General features: G+C 40.9%; 1 protein-coding gene across 7 annotated transcripts in view; it reads left to right on the top strand.

Moving 5' to 3' along the window:
• Nucleotides 1–22,397, top strand: part of LOC143328808 (receptor-type tyrosine-protein phosphatase mu) — a 150,221-nt gene that overhangs the window by 18,911 nt on the left and 108,913 nt on the right. For all 7 annotated transcript variants that reach the window (XM_076744141.1, XM_076744144.1, XM_076744142.1 and 4 more), the window contains exon 2: nt 17,548–17,670. In XM_076744141.1, the coding sequence (XP_076600256.1) occupies nt 17,548–17,670 (123 nt within the window). The remainder of the gene's footprint in view (nt 1–17,547; nt 17,671–22,397) is intronic.

Here is a 22,397-nt window from a genome sequence, read left to right on the forward strand (position 1 = left end):
TCTCAGACTCCTGTCCTGCAGACATACAGTCAGCCTCTCAAAGCAGATTGATTCAATCTCTCGGCACATGATATGTTAGGGACTTTGTTGACTGAGGAGATGTGATGTGAGGTTTTAGTGCTGCCACATGTGAGCTAAACCTCTGTCTCCTTGGAGCATACGGCCCCCACCTCCACCATCTCCTGTCTAGCTCCCCCCAGCTGTTCCTAGGCCAGCACACTGGCAGCTTGCCCAGATACATTGGTAGTCGTTAGTTGTCACTGGAACGATGTGACACGTCGCTCTGATTCGCGGGGACTGTTGTTGAAAGTGATCGTTCCTGCCAAGGAGAAGCCCTCACCACGGATAAATGGACACTGAACAGCATGTGAACAGAGAGATAAAAATGGCAGAGAGAAAATAAACTAGTCAGCCTCAGAGTCTAGCCTGGCTTCTCAACACCAGAATCTTTCTGGTGAGCTTTGCGTCGGGGTTTTCAGAGAAAGACACATACAGTTTGTACATCTTCCTTTTTCATGATTTTTCCGTTTATTTTGTGCTTAATGTTGAAAGTAAAAAAATGAAGATTTGCCTAAAGTTGAATGCCTCACTCTTGAAATTTGTGAAGAGCTGAAAACTCTCTTAGTTTGTTTCTCAAGGTCAATGAGTGGAGAAGATATCTCCAGCCAATTCAATGAAAGACAGACATGAGTGAAGGATGGGTTTTATAAGAATCAGACAAGCTGTCGACAGGAGGATAAAGAAAGAAAAAAACCCTGCCAGATATTCATGAGGATAACTCTCCAGCGTCTGCGCTCTCCTTTTCTTCCTTTGTAAAGCTTTGATTGTGAGGAAATATGCTGCTGTGGATGTCTCGTCCTTTTCATGAGCTCCAAATGTGGAGTTTTCAGAGCTGCAATGAGTCAGACATTGTGTTGGCCAGAAGATAAGGGAGGCCAGGAGACAATGTTTTAGCTCCCTCTGACTTGTGGGATAAGTGCTCTTCATGTCAGGTCATTTACTTTAGTTTTTACATGAATAGGCTGAAAAGAACTAAGACTAATTTAAAGACTCTTAAGCACAATTTAGACAAAATGCAGCTGCATTCGTACCATGACGTACCAGCTGGTCTTTTGCTCGCTACCTTCATTGAACTTGAAGTTACTGAACATTGATTATGAATTTGAATGGGAATCTTGAGGACATGGCCTTTTGAATGCCTTGCATTCTCCATTTGTGCTGTCAGAGACTATATTTTCAGACAACCTAGTTACTTGTGTAATCTTGTTTGGCTCAACATTATTTAACTTCATAGCTTTGAATATGTTTGTTAAGATCTGGTTCTAAATACTGTTAGAGAAAGTGGCTGCAGATGACATTATTATCTAAGGTAGTGGTGTGGCTCTATGAGTGGAAATGTTGGGTGTTGGTCAGTTGGTCCACCACTTTGGTCTGAACTGAAATATCTCACCAGCTGTTGTATGGAGTGCCTTAAAATATTGTACATACATTCATGGTCCCTAGAGGACGAATTCTACTGACTGTGAGGATCAGGAGGTCAGTGTTTGTGATTTTAAGTGAAATGTCTCAACAACTGTTGGATAGATTACTGTGAAATGTGGTACAGCGTTCATGTTCCCATTGATGACCCTTTAATTTTCTATCTGATCAAAATCATCAGAACATCAGGTCAAAGTTTCCAATACTTTGATTGGACAAGCTTTAGTGGCATATGTGCACAACTAATGACATGTACTGCTAAACTGGTGAACATGGTAAACATTATATCTGCTAAACATCAACATGTTAACATTATACGGAGTATAAAGTACTATGTATCATATTTTACTTTTATTTATGTAATATTTTAATTTAGTTAATTCATAATATTCTGTTGCTGTCTCCTCTTCCATTGCTCAACTTGAGGTTTTTCCCATTCTTTTTCCATTTCAATGTTATTTTGTTTGTGAGATATTAAGTTTTTCTTTATTTGAAGTTAGCAGCCAACTTGTTGTAGGTTATATCAATAAAACTGGCTTGACTTGACTTTGTATTTGTGGACAGGACGTTACAGGTTTACATCAATCTTCTGTCAAAAACGAGACCCAGTCTCAGTGTATCAAAGGCTTGTGCAAACAGCTTAACTCAAATAAGACCTTAACAGCTCTCAGGCACATAGCCAGCTTACTCCACGCATGTTAGCATAACCACTGTGTTCCAGCAGCCGTGCCACCACAACAAATTGCTGAGGATTTCTTGAACGCGGTGATCAAATGAATTCCAAATTTTGACTTCTTGTAAAACAACCCCCCTGTTTTAGCTGGTTGCTGTCAGATTTGGTCTTTCACTTGAGCTGTAGTTAACTTGTCGACTTATTTCAGTGTCCCTGTGTCATCTTCCATGCTATGGAGATGATGTGATTCTGTTATGAGTCATGAATCGCTGTGCTATCATGTCTTCTCCTGAAACTCCAGGGAGGACAGCGCTTGTCAAAAGCCATTGTGGTTTGTTCCATCAGACTGATGTCTAAGTGCCTGTGTTGTGTTCTCAGCCAGTAATTAGCTACAGCCCTACAACCCCAATAACACAATTATATCTGGGGCTGCTACTTTCCTCCACACCCACAGCAATAATGAATGAACTACAGGTTAATGAAGTGTGTGTGTGAAATGGAAGACGCCTCTTGAAAAGTTTCACACATCTAATTCATTAAGAGCCGAAGCCGGAGGCACAAGCCACAAAAAATGATCCAGCGCTAAATTTACCGCTTACATCGCAACTTCTCACCTTAATCATTAGAAAATGAATGCTTGTGAATGTCAGAATGAGGCACAGCTTGTTAATTTTATGCACAAGATGGATAATACATTTATGCTTGTATCTTTTTTGGAAATACAGCTGAATGTTCACATTTTCCTTTCAAGAAGCAAATGCTTCCCAGTCGCCAGTTATCATCATATTCAGATTTGTCGAGCAGAAGCTTTGGGAAGTTTGCCAACTCTCAATCTGTTGGATAAGTTTGTGTTTTGTGCATTGTTTGTTTGTGCATGCATATGGTTTATCCCGAGTGCCAGAGTGTTAGTTAAAAGTTTCCAATGTTTGTGCTTCACAGAATCCATGTTTGTATTTGGAATAACTGCAGTTTTAATTGCTGGAGATGGAAATTCAGACGCTTTCAAAGCCAGCAGCTTTTCCCCACCTGCAGTGTCAGGTCAGCACTACAGATGGTCCTGGTGTAAAACTCCTTGTTGGTTTTTCATTTAAACATCTGGATGTTGGAGTTAATATCCACTGTGAATTTAGCTGACCATATTTTGTGTAATCACACCATGTACTTTCTCAGATTCGTCTTGCCATATGGGAGTGGGCTCCACAAGGTTAGCTAAAAAAGTTTCTGCAGTCACAAGTGGGAAATAACTTCCTGCTGTTCTTCCAGTCTCCATCTGAAGAGTCAGAATCATTGTTAAAATATCATTTCGTCACAGCTCTGGATACAGAAATATATGAATGTAAGACCATCTTTCTTATCTGTCTTTACTCCGGCCATCTGATGATTCCCACGACTACAATGTACCTATGAGGGGGACAGGGAAAGTACCATCTGTACCTTCCTACTGCTTTGTTTTTTCTGTGTGAGACTGACTGTACCGGCCTGTGAGGAAGGTAAACTGACGTGGACGACTTCCAAATCACATCGAATCCAATAAAAGCAAAGGAACAGATAATTGCTGATCTGCATGGGTGACAAATTAAAGGGAAAATCAACGTGAAGTGTGTTAGTAAGGTGTTGGACCGAGGCCAGTTTGCGCCTCTCGTGTATTATCATTACATTCCAGTCACATAATTAAGCAACAGATTTCCTGAAAAATAATTACTCGGTGGTCTCTGAAAAAACAGAAGGTCGTTTAACAGCACTTACAGCTGTTCTGACAGTGTTTCTAGAATTTGCATCAGTATGAATGAAAAATCTGCATGTGGCACAAAAAGACAACCTGTTTCCTAAACTCAGACTGCCTCCTAATCCAGGTAGCTGGACAATACGAAATACTGGAAATAAACCTCAACACACTCGAATGTAACTAATACTTACATTTTCTTGTCATTTCTGGCTGCCGTCTTTGTTTGGAGCAAAAAAAAAGGAGGCACAACTTGGAAAGACTCTTTTGTTTATCATGCAGCATAAGGAGTGTTTTTTGGTCCAGATGGTGAGAAGAGTCTTTGACAATTCCGGAAATACTGTCAGAAAATAGGATGCAATGGTTGATACATGAGATGGATAATCGTTTGTCTACCACGAGCCTCCAGCACAGCTTCACCGCTCCTTTGCATGGATCTCTGGAACTCTTCATCCTTCCAGAATATATTTGGAATCTGCTGGTCCACAGGTGTTTAGCTGGGTTCAGATCTAGTGACTGTGAAGGCCGTAGCATGATTGACACCATTTTAAAACAAGTCTGTGACCACTGGTGCTCTGTGTGTTTATGATTATTAAGGGTTTTCCTTTAATTTCTCACCTGCCTGTCAGTCTATCTGTCTGTGTTCATCTATACATGAGCTTCAGTTAAGGCCTGCTTTGTGCTTCTTGGTATTAGCATTGAGGATGATGTCCCGTGGTTCTGGTCGATTCTCCAGTAGCCCTGAAGCTAGCAGCTTTCAGTGAGATCGAGCAACCCCCCTCCGCACCCCCAGCCCCTGTCTTTCTCCCTCTCTTTCTTTTTTTTTCTCCTGCTCTCTCGCTAATCTCACACTGCCTGGAGGTACATCTGTGTGTTTTGTGGTTTAGTTCAATTTGTTGATCTGCGCTGTGGTGAAATTCCATCAAAGGGATCATTTCTTTCACTATTCTGGATTAGCAGCATTTGATGTAAACTTAACTGAACCTGGCTTTATAAAGAAGTAGGTAATTTCATAGAAAATGAAACTTTTTTTTTTTTTTGGTTGTTATTGCTTTTGCCATAAATGAGTCATCAAGACATTTTAATAGTTCCTTTGGTCCAAGTGTCATTAAACATTTTTATCCTCTCTTATCTTTTAACAGCTCATGTCTGTTCTCTTTGGATCTTCTCGTGGTCATATTCATGGCAGACACGGGCCCTGCAGCATTTGCATGCTGTCCCTGATATCTGTGACATTTCTGAAAGCATGTCAAAATAGCCTAAACATGGCAGTGAGTGCTGCATTGTTGGGGTGTGAAAGAAGGCTTTGGCAGCTCCCCTTGTTTTATGATTGATTTAACTCCTCTGGTCAAACCAATATAGGCCGAAAGGCCTGTGGGATGGTCAAGCGCAGACAGCTCAAAGTGACGCTTGACTGGATGAGACGTTTTCGTCAAATCCAAGAGTATTGTGAGTATCATGACCTTTGTGGTCGTTCAGATGATGAGGGATCAGATCGACGGATTGACGGATGTCACTGTTTTTGTGATTGGCTCGCCTCCAGATACAGCAAATGAAAAACTTTTCAGTCAAACTATTTTAGCATATTTCTTAGTGCTCTTGGTTGCTGCTGCAGACTGTCAGTTCCTGTTTTGGAAAATAACATTCACTAAATTATACAAGTGACATTTCAAGCTGAGACACTATAAAGTGACTGATGACTAACACATCTTTTATTTTGCTACTTTAATTAAGGGCTGTAGTTGCTTTGACTGCAGAGATGTATTAAAGCTGGCTACTCGACTATATGCAGCGTATACAGCAGTATATAATTATGGATACTGAGTCCTACAGTGTATTTATTCACAGAGCCAGTGTTCACGATGTGTTGGCCAGGAACTGTGTTCACTACGCCATATTAAATCCAGCGAGTATAAATGTCACAAATCTATTGACTTGCACTTAGGAGGCAGACGCTGCTTTTATCACACGCACACTTGATGAAGTTCTTTATTTTCTGATCTAACTGAGAAAACTTTAGATAAACGGGAGATCATTCAAAATGCAGGAGCATGTGTGCTGACCGAGCCCAGAGGACGAAAACACACATTATGTCTATTTTTAAGCTTCTTGTGTTGCTTGACTGTTACTTTTTCGAATAAGGTTTAAGCTTCTGTTACTGGTTTTAAAATTCCTCCGTGAATTAGCACTTAATTACATGATTAGACTATTTCAGGGTATGTACTGTACAGCATGCTGCTTTTATACTTTTCAGTGCTCCAGCGCTGCCCTGTTAAGTGTTTCTATGAGCCAAGACTACGACCTGAAGCGAAGTGGTTTTATTGATTATAGTACTCAAGGCATCACGCGTTTAAGATGCTTGACATTTAAAAAAAGAAATCTTAGTGAATCCTAGTGAATTGGACTAATTTCACCTTTTTATCAAATATTTGAGATGTGAAATTGTATTTAAATCATAGTGTTTCTGATTTTGTCACATTCCTCTTCAGGAAACACAGGTTTATTCCTGTTGACGATAGAGGTTAATGTCTTTTACAGATGCAGATGTGTGGTGCAATATGAAATGGGGCTACAACTGACAGTTACTGTCATGATCTGCAACAAAAGAGGAAAAAAAATGCTCTAAAAACTGTTTTCCAAAAGCCCAAGACCCACAGGCATGATATAAATAGTAAATAATAGCAATACTGTAGAGATGGCACTTTTCTCATAATGGATTAATTGATTAATTGACTCAACTTCGCCTTTAAGCTAACATAGTGGGCATAACATAAAATATCCATATTGATTTTTATTTCACTTAATTACTGCTGCCATTTTTCAGGCTCTTCATTATTTCACTGAACCAATCAGATTATTTTGCTTCAATCTACACATTTGCTCTCTTCACTGGACTCGGCCTTCGTCCATTGTAAAGTCCTTCTTCAGTCCAGCCAAAATGTGCTTGCACTATGACTTTCTATGGACATTTTCACAGTGTTAATGAAGAAACCTGCAGCGTAACAAGAGATCAGAGAGGTGCTGTGCCTCAGAAGTTTGTGTGTAATGCCTGCGATCATTCGCCTGCATGGTACAGTAGCTGGATCGTAATATTCTCCTGAAGGGGGACTCGACAGAAGGCGACCAAGATCGGAGGACCAAAGTCTCCCGAAGGAGTACCCTGCAGGAGCTTGATAGCCATCTAAAACCATAAAAGATTGCTCTGCTCTCCATGATGTGTCGGGTCTTGATAGGACACTTAAATCAGAAAATAGGTCACGAGCCGTCATACAATAATTGGATTTAAAAATTAATAATATTAATGAGAGCTGGGGAATTCCTTGGTTTCCTTGACTTATTCATACCACTTGACTGTCTAAATTGATAACAAACCAGCTGAAAAGTCGAACTTGTCTCTCGGTATTCTGTCAGAAGCTGCATAGAGGTGACCTGTACATGCATTATCATATTAAAAGTGGGTTAGCTGCACCGAGTCGTAAAGAGAAGATATTTATTTTTAAAATATAAATTAGCGGGCTGGAAAATCAGTGTGAACTAGCAGTGAAATGCAACTGTTACTTATATCCACAAACTATTTGCTTTACAAATTTGGTTTATGTGTCGGGTGAAAGCAGTTTATGGCTCGTGGACGAAACAGTTTTCTATTGTGGTCCCTTCTGTTAATCACCAACTGTAAGTATTTCTGCATCATCAGAGTAATAGTGAAACAATTTTGGGGAATAAGCTTGTTTGCTTTCTTGTCCAGAGTTATATGAAAAGATTGATGCCTCTCTTATGTCTGTATAAATATGAAACTGGAGCCAGCAGCCAGCTAGCTCAGATTATTTTGAAGAGTGGAAACAGGGCGAACAGCCAGCCTGGCTCTATCAGAAGGTAACAAAATCTGCCTATTAGCACCTCTAAAGCTTACTGATTAACACGTGATATCTTGTTTATTTAATCTGTACAAAAACCACCGTGTGGTTGCCAGGCAACCTGCTGAGACTTCAAGAAATGGCTGCACCTTGCCAAGAAATACTCCAGCACATGTTTTTCAGACTTTGGTTTCTCCATGAGATATAATGTGTTAATTACTGAGCTTTAGGAGAATTGGTAAGTGAACTTTGTTACGTTTGACCCAAGCTAGGCTAGCTGTTTGCCCCTGTTTCCAGTCTTTATGCTAACCTAAGCTTAGATTCATACAGCAAATGGGAATTTTGGAGCATTCTTGGGGCAGCGCTGCCACTTTTGGTACATAGCACATAGTTCTGGTTGCTTTTGTTATCTGTCACCGGTCATTTGTCATCTGTCAATCATTCATCCTCAGAAATGTATAAAGTGCACATGAAAGAAAAATGCCCGCATGTTGTAAAGAAAAGCTGTGGACAGAGGCCACAAGGAGGTGTTGAAGTCTAACATTCAACGTAGTTCTTGATCTTGACCCTTAAGAATCAGGAGACATTGACAGCTTGCCACTCATTACACAGTAACTGATGCTGACACCTGTCAGGTGTTTGCGTTAGCGCATATACTCACCAGCACCTCAAAATTTTTAAATCTTAACAAACAGGTGGAAATCTATACGCCAAATGCCAGCAAAACAATCATCTGGACAAAAGTAAGCTAGCTAATGTTTTGCTGTCTGAATGCTAACAAAATGGCGGCTAATTTTGTATAATTAATATACCGTATCTGGCAAGATCAAACACCTAATGTTTGCCTACCTTTGATTCTTATTCAATGTGTGGTATTTTGTGTTCGTTCAGCGGGTTGTGACAACCTAGCTTGGTGGGTGGTGACGGTGTACAGGTGATGGTGTACAATTGGTAATATCCTCCAAAAATGGCAGACTTGCTGTTCATGACATTACTTTTCCATTATTCATTGAATGGATGGGCAAGAGAGAGATATTTGCATAAACATTTTAGGCATCTCCTCTCACATGGACCATGTTGGCAGGACAGATAGAAAGCAAAGGTCTGAAGACTTCAGTAGGCAAAGAAATTCAACCTTAAACGATAATGAGGGGGGCGAAAATAGGATTTTCAAGTGGAAATTACACCCTTCTATGGAATAAAAGCAAATACAGTAACAAAAGATGAATGGCACCTGGCAGGAAACAAGTGTAACATAAACCACTAATCTTCAAGACGGCACCTATAACTTTTGGCTTGTCTGACTGTACTAACAAATGGATCGGTGCATCCCTAATTAGAAACAGACTGGGCAGCATCTTCAAACAGAGGAAATGAACCTTAATGTCAGTTTTAGAAATGGCTTCAGGCTAGAGGGACAAAATTATGTGGATGATATCATTAGATGCTTTGGTGAGGAGAGAAATGTCGTGGTAAGTGCTGTTGGTGATCTTTATTGATTGTAATTATCTACACTGTCTTAAAATTTCTGTAAGAAGTGAGGCTGTAGTTAGACTGAGACAAGATTCCTCCCACTTGTTTTGAGATTCACACTGACCAGTCGGCAGACTCCTGTTGCCAAGCACAACAAGAGCTCGGCACACGCTGTAAATTTGAAACGGGGTCTTGAATGCCTCACGCCTTCCACACTGGCTCCCCCTGACCCAGGAGGATTAAGTCTGGCTATGGGGTTTTTCTTTCAGGTAGCTGATTTATGGGGCTTCCACAGAGAAACAAAGGGTCTGAATGTGTTTGAAGTGTGCAGGTGAAGACCCTAAGACAGCACTTTGAAAACTGGGATTGAAATCTCCTCAGCCACAACGTTCAGATCCACATGGTAACCTTTCACCCACGCCGGGATCAACCCTCCACCTGTGCCCTGCCCGTCCACGTGTTGGTCAGACTTTCAACATGGCAGTGCTTGGCGGGGGATTAATCACGCTGCGTATGTGATTGACGATATGCCATGACACAAAAGCAAAGTAATGATATTTCATCAAGCTGATAATTCTGCCTGAATGCGCAAGATTTTCCTTGTGGCCTAGATTTTCTCTGCTTCTCAACAGGGATTGATTCAACCTTTCTTCTATTCTTCTACATTTTCTAATTAGCTTTAGTGATTTCCTAATTCTTTGACATTCAACCTTGAATTATTCCCTCCTCCACACATAAAAACAAGCATTTGTTCCAGTTCTGGAGAACCAACAAAGCATGTTAATGTTCTTGTTTATTCCATGATCAAACATAATCATTCTCTCCTCTGGAGGAAACCTCCCTTTGGGCTAATTTCTGGCATTGTTACTTGCATGTTTGACAAATTAGACTCTGGGAAACTCGGAGCGAACGGGCGAGAAAGCTACTGATACTGACATTACCATTTCATCCCTTCTTTGTTAGACTCTGTGGGGAGAATTCAAAGGTTTGTTGACTTAGCAGGTTTTGGGAGGATTGAAGGGTTTCAGTCTGAAGGGTCATCCACTGTGAGATGGGAATTTTGTTTTCTATTGGAGTGAGCCGGGGGGGAGTTTAGCATTGAGCACAGGCTGGGCTCTTACTCCTTTTTCTCTTCCAGAGGCCTCCCTGTCCAGGTGTGGATCTGTTTTCCACAGAGTTTTCTCCTCTCTCATACTGTCTTCCATTGATTGAATCTCAGGCCGGTGGCGCATCACACCTGGATCAAATGTGAAACCACACTGGAGGAAGTTTTAATTTCCAGTCGTAGTATTGAGCTACTACTGTGTTGTGAATCAATGCAGAGGGTTAATTCCACTTTAAAGCATCTTCAGGTGCTGATTCTGCAGCACAGGACCCACATCAACAATACCAGTGCATTCACACACAGCGGGACGTTTCTTTGTTTTCTGTTTAGGAATATCCCAAAATCAAAGTCTTCGCGTTTTTCCTCAGCTCACTGATCAAAATGCGTCTTCTCCTCGGTGCAGTTTTAACTTGCACAACAAATAAATAGTGATTTTAATGGAGCACCTTTTATGCTCAGTCACCATATCATTTCAGGGGGCATGCTGAACACAGGAAAATGAGAAGCCAAACAAGCCTATTTCGCTCTGCCAGTCAGTGTATCAACAGGCATTAAGCTGAACAGGAAACAGCCTTATTTTTCTCTCTCTCTCTGGAGGGCAGAGGCACTGAGACAGACAGACTGTAGCTCTGTGGGTAGAGACAAGAATGAGGATGCTAGGAACAATAGGAGGAGAAGCCATTGTTAACCAGCCTCATTGATGTCAAGTCGGAGTCAGAACGCGCCTCAGCCAATTCTCTGCAAACTAAACACCGAGCACAGCAGGTGGTTGACTAAATTTCATCTTCAACATTTGGCGTTTCTCCTCTCTTTTTAATGTTAATGAACTATGTTCTTTAACCTTAACCTCCTTGAAAGGTTCTGGCAAGCAGTGATTCAAAATGGACTTCCACTAAGAGAAAAATTAGCATATTTTTGGTGTTATCACCGCAGGATACTTCTGTGCAGTCAGACCCGAAGTCCTCATTTTTATTGCTTAGAGAAAAATGACAATAAGGATCTTCCATGTGTCTGAGTTAGATTCCATATTCATCTTAATTGGTGCCTGACAGGTTGTACAGAATGGAGATGGATTTGAAGTCATTTACTGGAAGTTCTTGACAGGCGCAGTGGAAGAGAACGTCAAGCCCTGTTCTGGCACACGTAGCTTGAAAATCATCTGTCAAAATTTAGCATATCTAAGGAGAAGGCTGCCTGTCATCTTCGATGTATATCTAACCGTGCACAAGGGTGGATTTGATCAGGAACTATGTTGTACTCCTGATGTAAAGCACATTCATCAAGTTGATATTTGGTTGACAAGTGAAAAAAAATGCCCTGGAAAGACAAAGAGGTTTTTATAATGAGGTGGTTCTGAGCTACACATAGTGCCAAAGGGTCTTTTGAATAATGAATTTGTGCACAATATTTTTAAACCAAAACATGCATAGCTTCACACATCATCAAACATATTTTACCATCTGAACTCACAAATGCAATGCTCTCTTTTTGCCCTGATTCTGTTCCGTCACACCAGATCTGATTTGTCGGTTTTGTTTTGCAAAACGTTGCTGACAAGTGCATGGCTTAGCTGGGCAGATTATCAGTGGAAATCTCCACTCCAACTTCTTTATTTCCCCTTGAATCAATGTGGTGAACAGCAAGACGTGATTGATAATGATATTGAGATTGATTGTCTAAATCTCATCCCACAGTTGAAAGTCCCCAAACAGATAGTATATATACATGCAATTCAGTGCAGAGATAGGGCTTGGCAGGAGCTGCCAATAGATAAGTGAAATAAGGCCAGAGTGAAAAGGCCTATCAGTCCCTAAGGGGCTTAGCTGCAGGATTCTGGAGCTCTAAACTGGCGGTGGTGGAGGGAGATAGTCGACATTGGTTTTAAATTACCCAAGATTGCCTTGTGGTTTCAGTCTGCGGGGACGCCAGCAGACAAGATGTTTGTTAAAACAAGAGTTGAGGCAGATTGGGCCAAAGAGCAGACCTGCGATTTCCTAGCCAGACAGAGCAGGTTGGAAGGCTGGTAATTGCAGAATTGGCAGAGGGGCTAAGGAGGTCTTGCAGCAATGATATGTGCCACTGGGATTGAAGCAGGGGTGATGCTGGAGAAGGGCTCAGTTTCCTCCCTGGGAGGATATTCTTATCTGATGCCATGCGAGCTACAGTACACACCACACTAATGGTACTGTTGTTCCTTTGCTTGCTTTGTAACACGGCATATATAACTCTCTCAAAATTACTGAGTACAAAATTACCAATAATTACATAGTAGACAGTAATTATCATACAAGTGCTCTGTACCTGCAAATTCCAGATGTTAGAAACTTTCCAGCTTTCTTTTTCTGCTTTATGTCCCATCGAACAAAAGCAAAAGCCACAGAAAATGAGCTCAAAAGAATACTTCAACATTTCGATAACACGCTTATCACTTTCTTGCTGAGAGATAGATGAGTGATGACCTGGAGTCTCCGCATGTTGCCTAGCAACCTGACAGTGATGACAAGACTACAGTAAAGTAAATAATTGTATTTCCCAAAATGTAGAACTATTGCTTTAAAAAGGAAAGAAAGAAATGTGACAAAGTCAAGGACCAGCAACAACTGCTGGCATCAGATCAGCGTCCCTGAATTTGATGCTGAATAAACATCTTTTTCTTGAAACTCTGAGTGATAAAGACCCCAAAATTAACCAAGGTGGAATCTACAAGGTGAAAGAACTTCAGAAATTTAATCCTTCAAACAAACAAAAATGCTGCAAAACAGAACTGAGGAAAGTCAATAACAGCCTCACCACGGAGATGAATTCTGAACATGTTCAAAAACACTTAAGTTTTCCTTTAAGGCCTCACCACACACCTGCTTTTTCTACGTTCTGTTTCCTCTCTCACAATCCTTTCCTCGTTCCTTCAGCGGCATTCAGAGAGCAGAGTGTGTGTAGCTCTCCACTACAGTACCAAACTTTCACATGTGTGTGTGTGTGTGTGTGAAAGTTTGGTACACACATATACACACACCAACACAGCTTTTAATGCTTAAAGTTTACTTTTGTTACAGGTGCAATAACAAAAGGCCTTTTAAGTCTGACTTGAAAATCTTTAGGAGAAATTGGCTCCAGCATTGAGGGGTTGAGGTATTGATTCTGGCCTCTGGCTCAGTCCAGGAAAAGATGGATAGATTTGTTTGAAATGCACTCTGCGTGAGAATATAAAGACTATTGTGTGTTCTCACTCAGGAATAAATTGTTTCATGACATATCTAGGGCCACCTTTTTAGCTTCAAGCTGCCTGCTTCTCTTGAAAGGGGAATGTTGACAGGGTGGAGCACATTCATCTGTAGTCCCAGACTACCCACACCTCATAGAAGCTTTTATTGAAAGTTAAATCTCCTTCAGAGAGTTGGCAGCCTCTCGTTGGGATATCTATTTCAGCAGCTGTCGAGGCTGATTATATGGGGGTTGTGCCACACACTGGCAGCGATATAAACCTCCTGCAGAGAGAAGGACTATTATGATGCTATTGATTGATGCGTTCATATTCATGCGTGTGTACACTCTCTGGAGTCAGAAGCAGCCGTAGGTATTGATGGCATGCAACATGTGATTGGTGGTATATTTTGTTCTTGACTTATGGCACTCGCAATGGTGAATTCACACATTTCAGGAAGCTTATGACGACCAGTCATCAAGAGGCTGTAATGTTTACCTCAGGGCAAGCAGATCAATAGCAAATTGCAGGCATTATTGGAGAATTTCCCAATGCTGAACTCTGATACCAAGCCCCATGTAACAATCAAAACAATGCGAATTGATTTATTGCTCGTTCACACCCTGTTAACCCATCTTAATGGTCAAAGTAGTTCAGCTAAAGCAATGGATGTGGATAGTACTTCAGTATCATCAATGAAAAAGCAGTATGGCTTAGTTCCACCCACTGTTCTCAGATCAATAGAGAATCAATAGAAGAACATAGTTACCATGAGACTTAACAATGTAATTCAGTTTATAATCACTACATTCTCATTTAGGATTGGGTTTGTAATTACTCTGTTTAAAGTCTTTTAATTGTCACTGTATCAACTTCTGGCATCACACTCTGCTAACAGGCCAGATTACATCTACAGGTTGGACTGCAGGTGACCAGTGGAAAAACATATTGACAATAAAAGTAGTATATTTTCTTAACCTCTTGTATTGCTTCAGTCTGAAAATGTATGCAATCAGAACTGAATTGCATTTTCCCCCCTTAATGTCTTTTTAATTCAAATTAACTGAGCAACAAGAGAATCATTAATGGAATGGATCTGTTAATGATGTCTTTGAAGGGGCTGAAGTTTCAAACTAAAACCTCACCCCTCTCATTTTTCTGATTTATTATTAAAGAGTTGACATTAAAAAAAAAAATGAAACCTCTCAAAATTAAACAAGGAATGGGATCTGCCTGATGCATATTCTTTTCGATGGCTTTTTCTCCCTTGAGTTTGAAAGTCTCTCTCCACCTCCATCACCCACTGACTCGGAATACATTTCACTCCTTGCCAATGCCATCGATTTGAATATCAAACACCAATAAAAGCCACCTCTTTGAGTTTGTTTGAGCACCACCATGCTGTGAGAGGAAGGTGGGCGGCACGGGGCGATGGATCTTGGAACTATTGAGTCAAAATATTGATGGAACGGAGCCAGTCCCTATGACGCTGCAGCCAAAGACTCGTGTTAATATTCTCCAAGTTACATCTTGGCAACAGACATTTTTATTTATTTAGAGAGCAAGTTGACTGAGCATGAAGTACATGCTCTTTTTCAGCACCGCCTTCGTACTCCTAGAGTTTAACACAGTCACTCCAGGGAGGTGGAGGACAACCACAACTTCCCACTGTGGGCCACAGAACGGCTCCAACTGAACCGTTGGGGGTTAAGAGCCTTGCGTAAAGGCATGTCAATGGTGATTCATGAGGGTTTCTCATTCAAATCTCCTCGCCCAGATTCTCTACTAGTCTTGATAATACATTTTTGGCCACCTGTTACTGCTGCTTTACATTTAATCAACATTACAGGTTTTACAGGCTGTGTACTATACCGTTATAGGTGGATCCTTGATTGCCTCCTTAGAATACTAAACTAACTCACACCCAATTTTACAACGACAGTTAACAGCTGCTAAAGAATGCTAATTAGCTTAACGTAATAGCTTGGAGTGAGAAACAAATGTATGTGGTAAAGTAAATATGGAAATTTTATCTCAGTTTTATATGAACAATCATTTGTTTATATTTGCAATTTGAGAACAGGGAAAGATTCTGCATATGTCTGAAGTTCTGAAACCAAGTTACGAAGACGTGGTGGAAGAAGTACTCAGATCCTTTATTTGAGTAAAGGTAGCGGTACCACAGGACAGATATACTCTGATTACTCTGATCTGACCTGAAATTGATCTGAAAGTATAGTAAACTACATTAAAACATGAATAATAATAGTTTGATGAAAAAAAAATCTGAAATAAGAATACATTCAAATTCTAATAACAAATTATATAAATATTTTTTTTATTTATACCTGTTCTTTTTCTGCTGTGTCAATGATCCATTGTTTGTTAATTAGCTTAAAACGTTTTTCAAATTGTAGCTAGCTAGTAGAGAACAACTCCAACACAGACAAATTAATTTATGTGGGAGAGTTAGTTTATTTAGTTAATTATAAAGTTAGAGCTAAATTAAGCAGTTTTTCAGTGTTGGACAGTTAGACAAACTCAAAATCAACATCACCACAATGAGCTTTTAGCATAACACTTTGTTGTGGCTAACATGTTAGCGAACACCTGTTTAATGTAGCGTTAGCTTTATTAGAGCAAGATGGACATCTCTTGGAGTCTGACCTCTTTGTGTCTGCGTATTAGTTTCAAGTGTGGTGGTTTGAAGTGCTAACTCGAATATGTCTGTGGTTTGTTTTTTGGCTTTGCTCACTGCCACTTGTTAGCCTCTCTCTGAAGTCACACTTAGCAGGAAACCTAGCTAGCACACACCTAAAGCTAGTTAGCTTCTCATCCTGACATTAGCTCATGAGGCCCTGAATTTCTGGACAAGCTCTCAGCGATTCCTCAACCTTTTACCTGTGATACTTTTCCATGTCCACCCCCTCAAAAACCAGACAAAGCAGCAAATATATCATTAGCAGCTGCCCTATAGAGCTGGATATTAATTATCTGTGTTCTCCTCGTTTGGCCACTCATTTGCACGTGTACTGTAAATGCCACCAGAGAGATAAATGGGAAAACAAAACCCCAGCTCGTAGCCTGCATGCAGCAGAATGTCAGAGGGAGCTTGTAAGAGATGAGATATTGGTTTTGGCCTGGCATAGAGTCTGGCTCAAAGGACATTCCAAGAGGCAATAAAATTTGTATGTCATCTGTGTTTAGAAACATATTAGCGATGTGCAAGCAGACGTTTTCAGAATCAATATTTGGATTCATTTCTGGCAAGAGGCAGGATAATATACTGTACATCTGTTATCAACAGAGAACCAGATTAATCATGTATCTGAAGACGTATAATATCATTTTGTCCAAGTTATCTGCCTCCTCTGAAAACGACCTCCCACGGTGTAAAAGCCACCTTTTACATTTCACACTTTTTTACTCAGTATGAACTCCTTTCCAGCCACATATTGTTCTTACTGTGCCTTTTTTGTAGATTTATGAGTGGATTGAAAGGCACTTTGGGGGGAAAAAATGCTCAACTCTCACATTCTCTGCATGGCCTTTAAGGCGCGAGGAATAAAGGGGCATTTGTATTAATCGATCACACGCCAAGCCTGGTTGAAGCCTGGCCCTAATGGTTGCTTGCTGTCATTTTGCAAGCAGCTTGTGAAAAGGATTAGAGTGGCTCTGTAGAGTAAGGGCGCATGAACAGCAAAGTTCTGTGGCCAGCAAAGAAAATAAATCAATTTATCCCTGATGGTGGTGCAGTTTTGGAACATAATGCCTAACGATGATGGAGTTTGGACACTTCATACTTGTCATTGTGAAATTGGACTGCCGTGTTGCTAATGATGGTAATGTATGTTGTGCCTCGCCTACTACAGTAATCCTTCACTCTGTCTCACTTAAATGCATCTCATTGTCTGGCATATTGCATTATGAATACCGCTGGGGAAAAAAAGAGGAGAATTTAATTTATATATGCATTCATTTGAGCAGCAAGTTAATGGAAAAACTGTATAACCATATAAATTTCTTCCTTTTTCACAGGCGATTGTAACTTTGAGAAGCCGCTGGCAGCTTGTGGGTACAGCCAAGGCAGGGAGGATGACCTTGACTGGGAGCAGGCCAATACCAGAGAGAAGCCTTCATCAGATCCATGGATGCCCTCAGGTAAGGACAGTGACACTGGCTCATGAAAAGGAGGGATGATGAAACCATCACCATACAGAGAATACATCATTGCAACAGTCTGTACAGCTGCCACTGTCTGTTTTCTGTAAGAAGCAGAATCCTGCACCAAGCGGAGATTATTTTACACTGAAGAAATATTCTCAATAGGAAGAATGCACTGGTAAAAAAAAAAAGTATTCAAGCCAGTGAGTAAAAACAACTCAAACTAAAAAATGGACATTTCTAGATTTTGTGCCTCCATTTAGAGAGAGGATCAGAATATGCTGCTCCTGGGAGAAGATGAGCTGCCTGTGACACACGCCATGATTGAGAGTATCCAAGTATAGTACTTGGCCAAGTGGGCAAGCTATATGCACAATGATTATAAATATTCCAAACATGCAACTAATTTGATGAAGCGTGTACATGAAGATTTTTTATCTGTTTTTTTCCCCCACAAAATGAAATTTATCTCTGAATGGCCAGTTCAGTCTGATGATTTAGGTGTTTACATGGGACATTTTTCTGATTAGGCCATAAGTCTTGCTATAATTGGAATATACTGTAAGACTGCAAGTAAACAACTTAGCGTTAGAGACTAATAAATATTGATTACAGCTCATATTTCCATGTCCTACTGTTCGATCGTCTAAGCATAAACTTTAAGGAAAAAGCGATACCTCTAACTTCTTCTCCAGACTTCTCAGCACCATTTTTTTTCTCTTTTGTTGTCATTGTGACATGTCAATGCAGCTTCTTTCCACATGAGTGTCTGCTGCGCAGGATCTGTGGGGCAGTCGCGCGAACTGAGACAAAAGCGACATTTGATATGAAAATACTCAGATCCATTTTAATTAAAGAGGTCTTCTCGTCAGCCACATATTGAAATTCATTAAAATGCTTTCCCTGCATTTTGTGTCTGTCGCACACAATTTGTCTCTTTAATGTTCGATTGATTGCTTTTCATTTGATTTGAAATGCAGAGATATCACCGCCGCTGAGCAGAAGGCACCTAAGGAATTAGACTAATGGAATGACTTTTTTTCCGTGTTATAACAAAGGTAGCGTTGCAAACTAATGGATATTGTTTTCCTCCCCTATCTGACGCCTAATCTCACAAAGGCTGCATCACAGATAGATTGCACTGGGCCCCCCCAGTGACAGAGGGGGAATTAATTAGCAGGCCCTCACTAATTTTAAACAGCCAGTGCCCAGACCTGTTTGTGTGTGCATCAGGATGATGTGTGTTGAACCACCCTGGAGAAATTGCTTTCCATGGAGGGGGAAGTGTCGACTTTCTCTATCGCAATTGATTAATGTCGGGACACATGGAGGCTGGGCAAAGGTTACAGTGAAATCTGGAAAAGCCTTGACCTACAAATTAACACCTCGTGCATGGTCTAAATTTAACATATCTGATTAAAATCCCATGTCTGGTTAAGAGGTGTCCCTGATTGTGCTTCATAGTCTGAGTACTCTTCAGACAGGCCTGTTTTCTACCGTGCGTCTTGGATTGTACGTAATTAACAGGTTACAGCTCTTTCTCCATTTCTCGGTGTGAGCACTCAACCTGCCGTGCAAAATTGTAATCTCTCCTCTCTGACCGCATTGAAAAGGATGTGAAATGTAGTGTACTTGACGCTTGAAATTGTTTTAGGGCTACTGGAGAGGGAGTTGATGGGTAGAAATGCATTTATGTGAAAGCCACACTGGTGGAAAAGCTATCTCACCTCTGATTGCTGTCTCACTCTCAACCTGTACTTATGAATCTTCACAAAACGACCTTATCATACTTACAGAACAGATTGTTCCGAACAAAAGGCATTGTTACCTCAAACACTTTTAAAATTGGCTGTGGACAGCGTCTTTCCGAGTGGTAGTGTTCTTAATGCTAGTTTGAATGTATGATTTGCATGAGGATTAAAACCTTTTCTACCTTGGCAGAGTGTTTAGAGCAAATCAAACATCTCTCATATGAACTCCAATCCCAGTGTCCCTTAGAATTTTCTGCACCTCTTTCACACTGGTCAAAAAACCTACTAACACCCACTACCGTCTGGCTTTTTCTTCATTGGGCAAGCGTACTGTCAGCATTCATTTCCTACTCTGCAGTTGTCACGGGTATTTATATTTTCCAGCTCCAGTCACCAGTGATGGTAACATCTGAGTGGACACGGTTATTTTCACCCCTTTTCTGGAGCGATAACGACGCATGTTGAAGTCCCAGACATTGCCGTGTAATCATTGCCTGAAATTAGACAAAACTGTCAACTTGTTAGTCACCGTTTCCATGTCACCACCATCATCTCATAAAAGATTAAAAAGGTAGCCACCGTAGTGTAGTTGCTGGCCTGCTTACTGCTTTCTATTGTTCCCCGTTTTTTAGCGTGTTTGTAATGTCAACTGTGAAACACTCCCCCCCCAAAAAGAAAACAACCTTTTGGTCATGGAGTCAATCAGGGGTTTAAAAACGTACATATACCTGCTAATTCTCATGTAAAAGTGATGCAAGATTTACATCCAAAGCCTGAGTTCAAGGCAAATGTTGGAAGTTGTGCACCCTCAATGTAGTGTTAGTGGAAAGTAAGTGAATGGAGTCAGGGTGGTGTAGACTGTCTTTTTGGTTGAAGCGATTGTTCTGTCGCAGTCCTGCAATTAATGTTCGACTTCCTATTAACTGTAATGATCTCTCCCTAAGATTAACCAAGTGTAGAGAACTTGGTTGTTTAGCTCTAATCAGACCTCAAACTTAGTTAATTGCCATTATGACAATCTTTCCCAACCATCTTTCCCAACCAGTGTTAACCAGAATGTTGACACTTGATGTAAAACTAATGTCCTTAAATGTAATTTGAGGTTTTGTAGAATTGTTTAGCATTGACATTCTGGCAGATTTGAACAAATTGTTGTCATTAGATTCTGTATCTCTCACTAGAGAAGAAGTTCTCAATATGAAAAACTGAACTAGAACTGAGTTCATTTAAAAAAGGCTGAGTTTATTATGCAATGATATGATTTCTTGTTTTTATTAAAGGTTAAAAAGATTCATGAAGTCTGCACACAATCTATCTGCTTGCAAAAACATGAAACAAAGGCCTGTGAAATCAATACGAGAGCTCCCGCATTAATGTGCTGTGTCAGTGTGTTAAGTGTAGAGAATACACAACTCATGAGAGGCCTTTTGCAGAATTTGATGTCAACCCGCTGAGGACTTTGCTTCATGCTACAAAGCTCGTACAGCAACCAAAGACCAAGCTGGCCTGATTCCATCCCAGCATGTAAGTAAAAGAGTACCGAAACGGAAAAGCGAAATGAAATGCAACAAGGAAAACAAGCCCTCTGGTCACATGAAGACGAGACGAGCAGTGCCTGAAACTCTTGGTTGTTTACGACAATCTGATCCCTACCTAATTGCTACGTCTGGACGGAGAGTAGTCTTGTTTATCCCTCCGCACAGCTCTGATTGCATGCTTTGGCTCCTTTAGGGTGGTTCAGCCCAGTTCTGAGGCTCTGCATGTCTGCTTGGGCACTCCCCAGAGTGCTCCCTCTCCCGAGCCAACTGGAGAAACCCCCGGCAGAGCTGTCACTGTCAGTCCTGTTATTACCAACAAGCCTCATCTGTCCTGGACAATGATAATAAAACCATTTCAGCCAAGACAACACTCATTAAACCTTGGAGAATGGAGCTGGACGCACTTCTGTCAGAGGCAGATGTTGGCTTGGATGAAGAGAAAATTACCACACTTGAATCAAAGACATTTGTGTCATCTCTTAAAAAAACAGATTTCTCCAGTTTCCACCCTACCCTCTGTTGTCATAAGTTTACCAACATGGTGCAGTTGTCTCAGAGAAGAATGGATGAAGCTGGTTTGGTGAGGAAGTTTGCAGTGTGCTGCTGTGGGGTGGGGGGGTGTCCAGATGCCATTAAGAGGGAAGCTGTTTTTAGTGAGCCCCAGCTGGTGCAGAGGCTGCCTCCTCTCTGATGGTGTCATGGATGTTGCCAGCAGTAGGCTGCTGCTCCCTGGCTCTCCCCTGAGACTCGTTCTGGGGAATAATAGCAAGAGAAGGAGGAGAAAGAAGGTCCTCTAACTGAGATTAATTAGGGTTTTGTATTATGCTAGGCACAATAGCAAATGCAGCTCTGGCTAAATGAGTTATTGTTGTATTCTTAATGTCTGCTCTAAATATGTTGCGGGAGAGAAATTAAATGTTTTTGTCTCTCTGTTGCACAAGGTCTTTGTTTTGATAGCATGCCCTTGGTCGATAATGACACCGAGACAATAGTGAAGGATTGGCAGAATGCGGTTCTTCATAGAGTAAAGGTGATCTTCTCATTCAGCTTCTTTCTTGTCAGGTTCATAATGCGTCCATGCAAATGCAGCTCACTCTTGGGCCTAGAAGGGTGCCTTTCTTAGAGCGCAGCTACTGCATATGGATAAGATGGATCACTTTAAAAGGCAAACAGTTCACCTTTTTGACCATTTCAATCAGGAGGTAATGAATTGACAAAGCCCCACCGCCTTACCTGGACAACCAGTGTTTACGGCGCTGTGTGTGCTGTTCAAATGGAAGAGGAGAAGGATAGCCACTTAAACTATGAGAGGAGAGAACACCCACTGACTGAAGGACGTCAGAAATTTAATCAGAATATAAATCACATCAGCAAAAGATGGGATTTGCTGTTGAGCAGGGAGGGGCCCTTGTCTTGTGAAAATAAGATAATTGCT

This window comes from Chaetodon auriga, chromosome 12 (assembly GCF_051107435.1).
Source record: "Chaetodon auriga isolate fChaAug3 chromosome 12, fChaAug3.hap1, whole genome shotgun sequence".
Lineage (NCBI taxonomy): Eukaryota > Metazoa > Chordata > Actinopteri > Chaetodontiformes > Chaetodontidae > Chaetodon > Chaetodon auriga.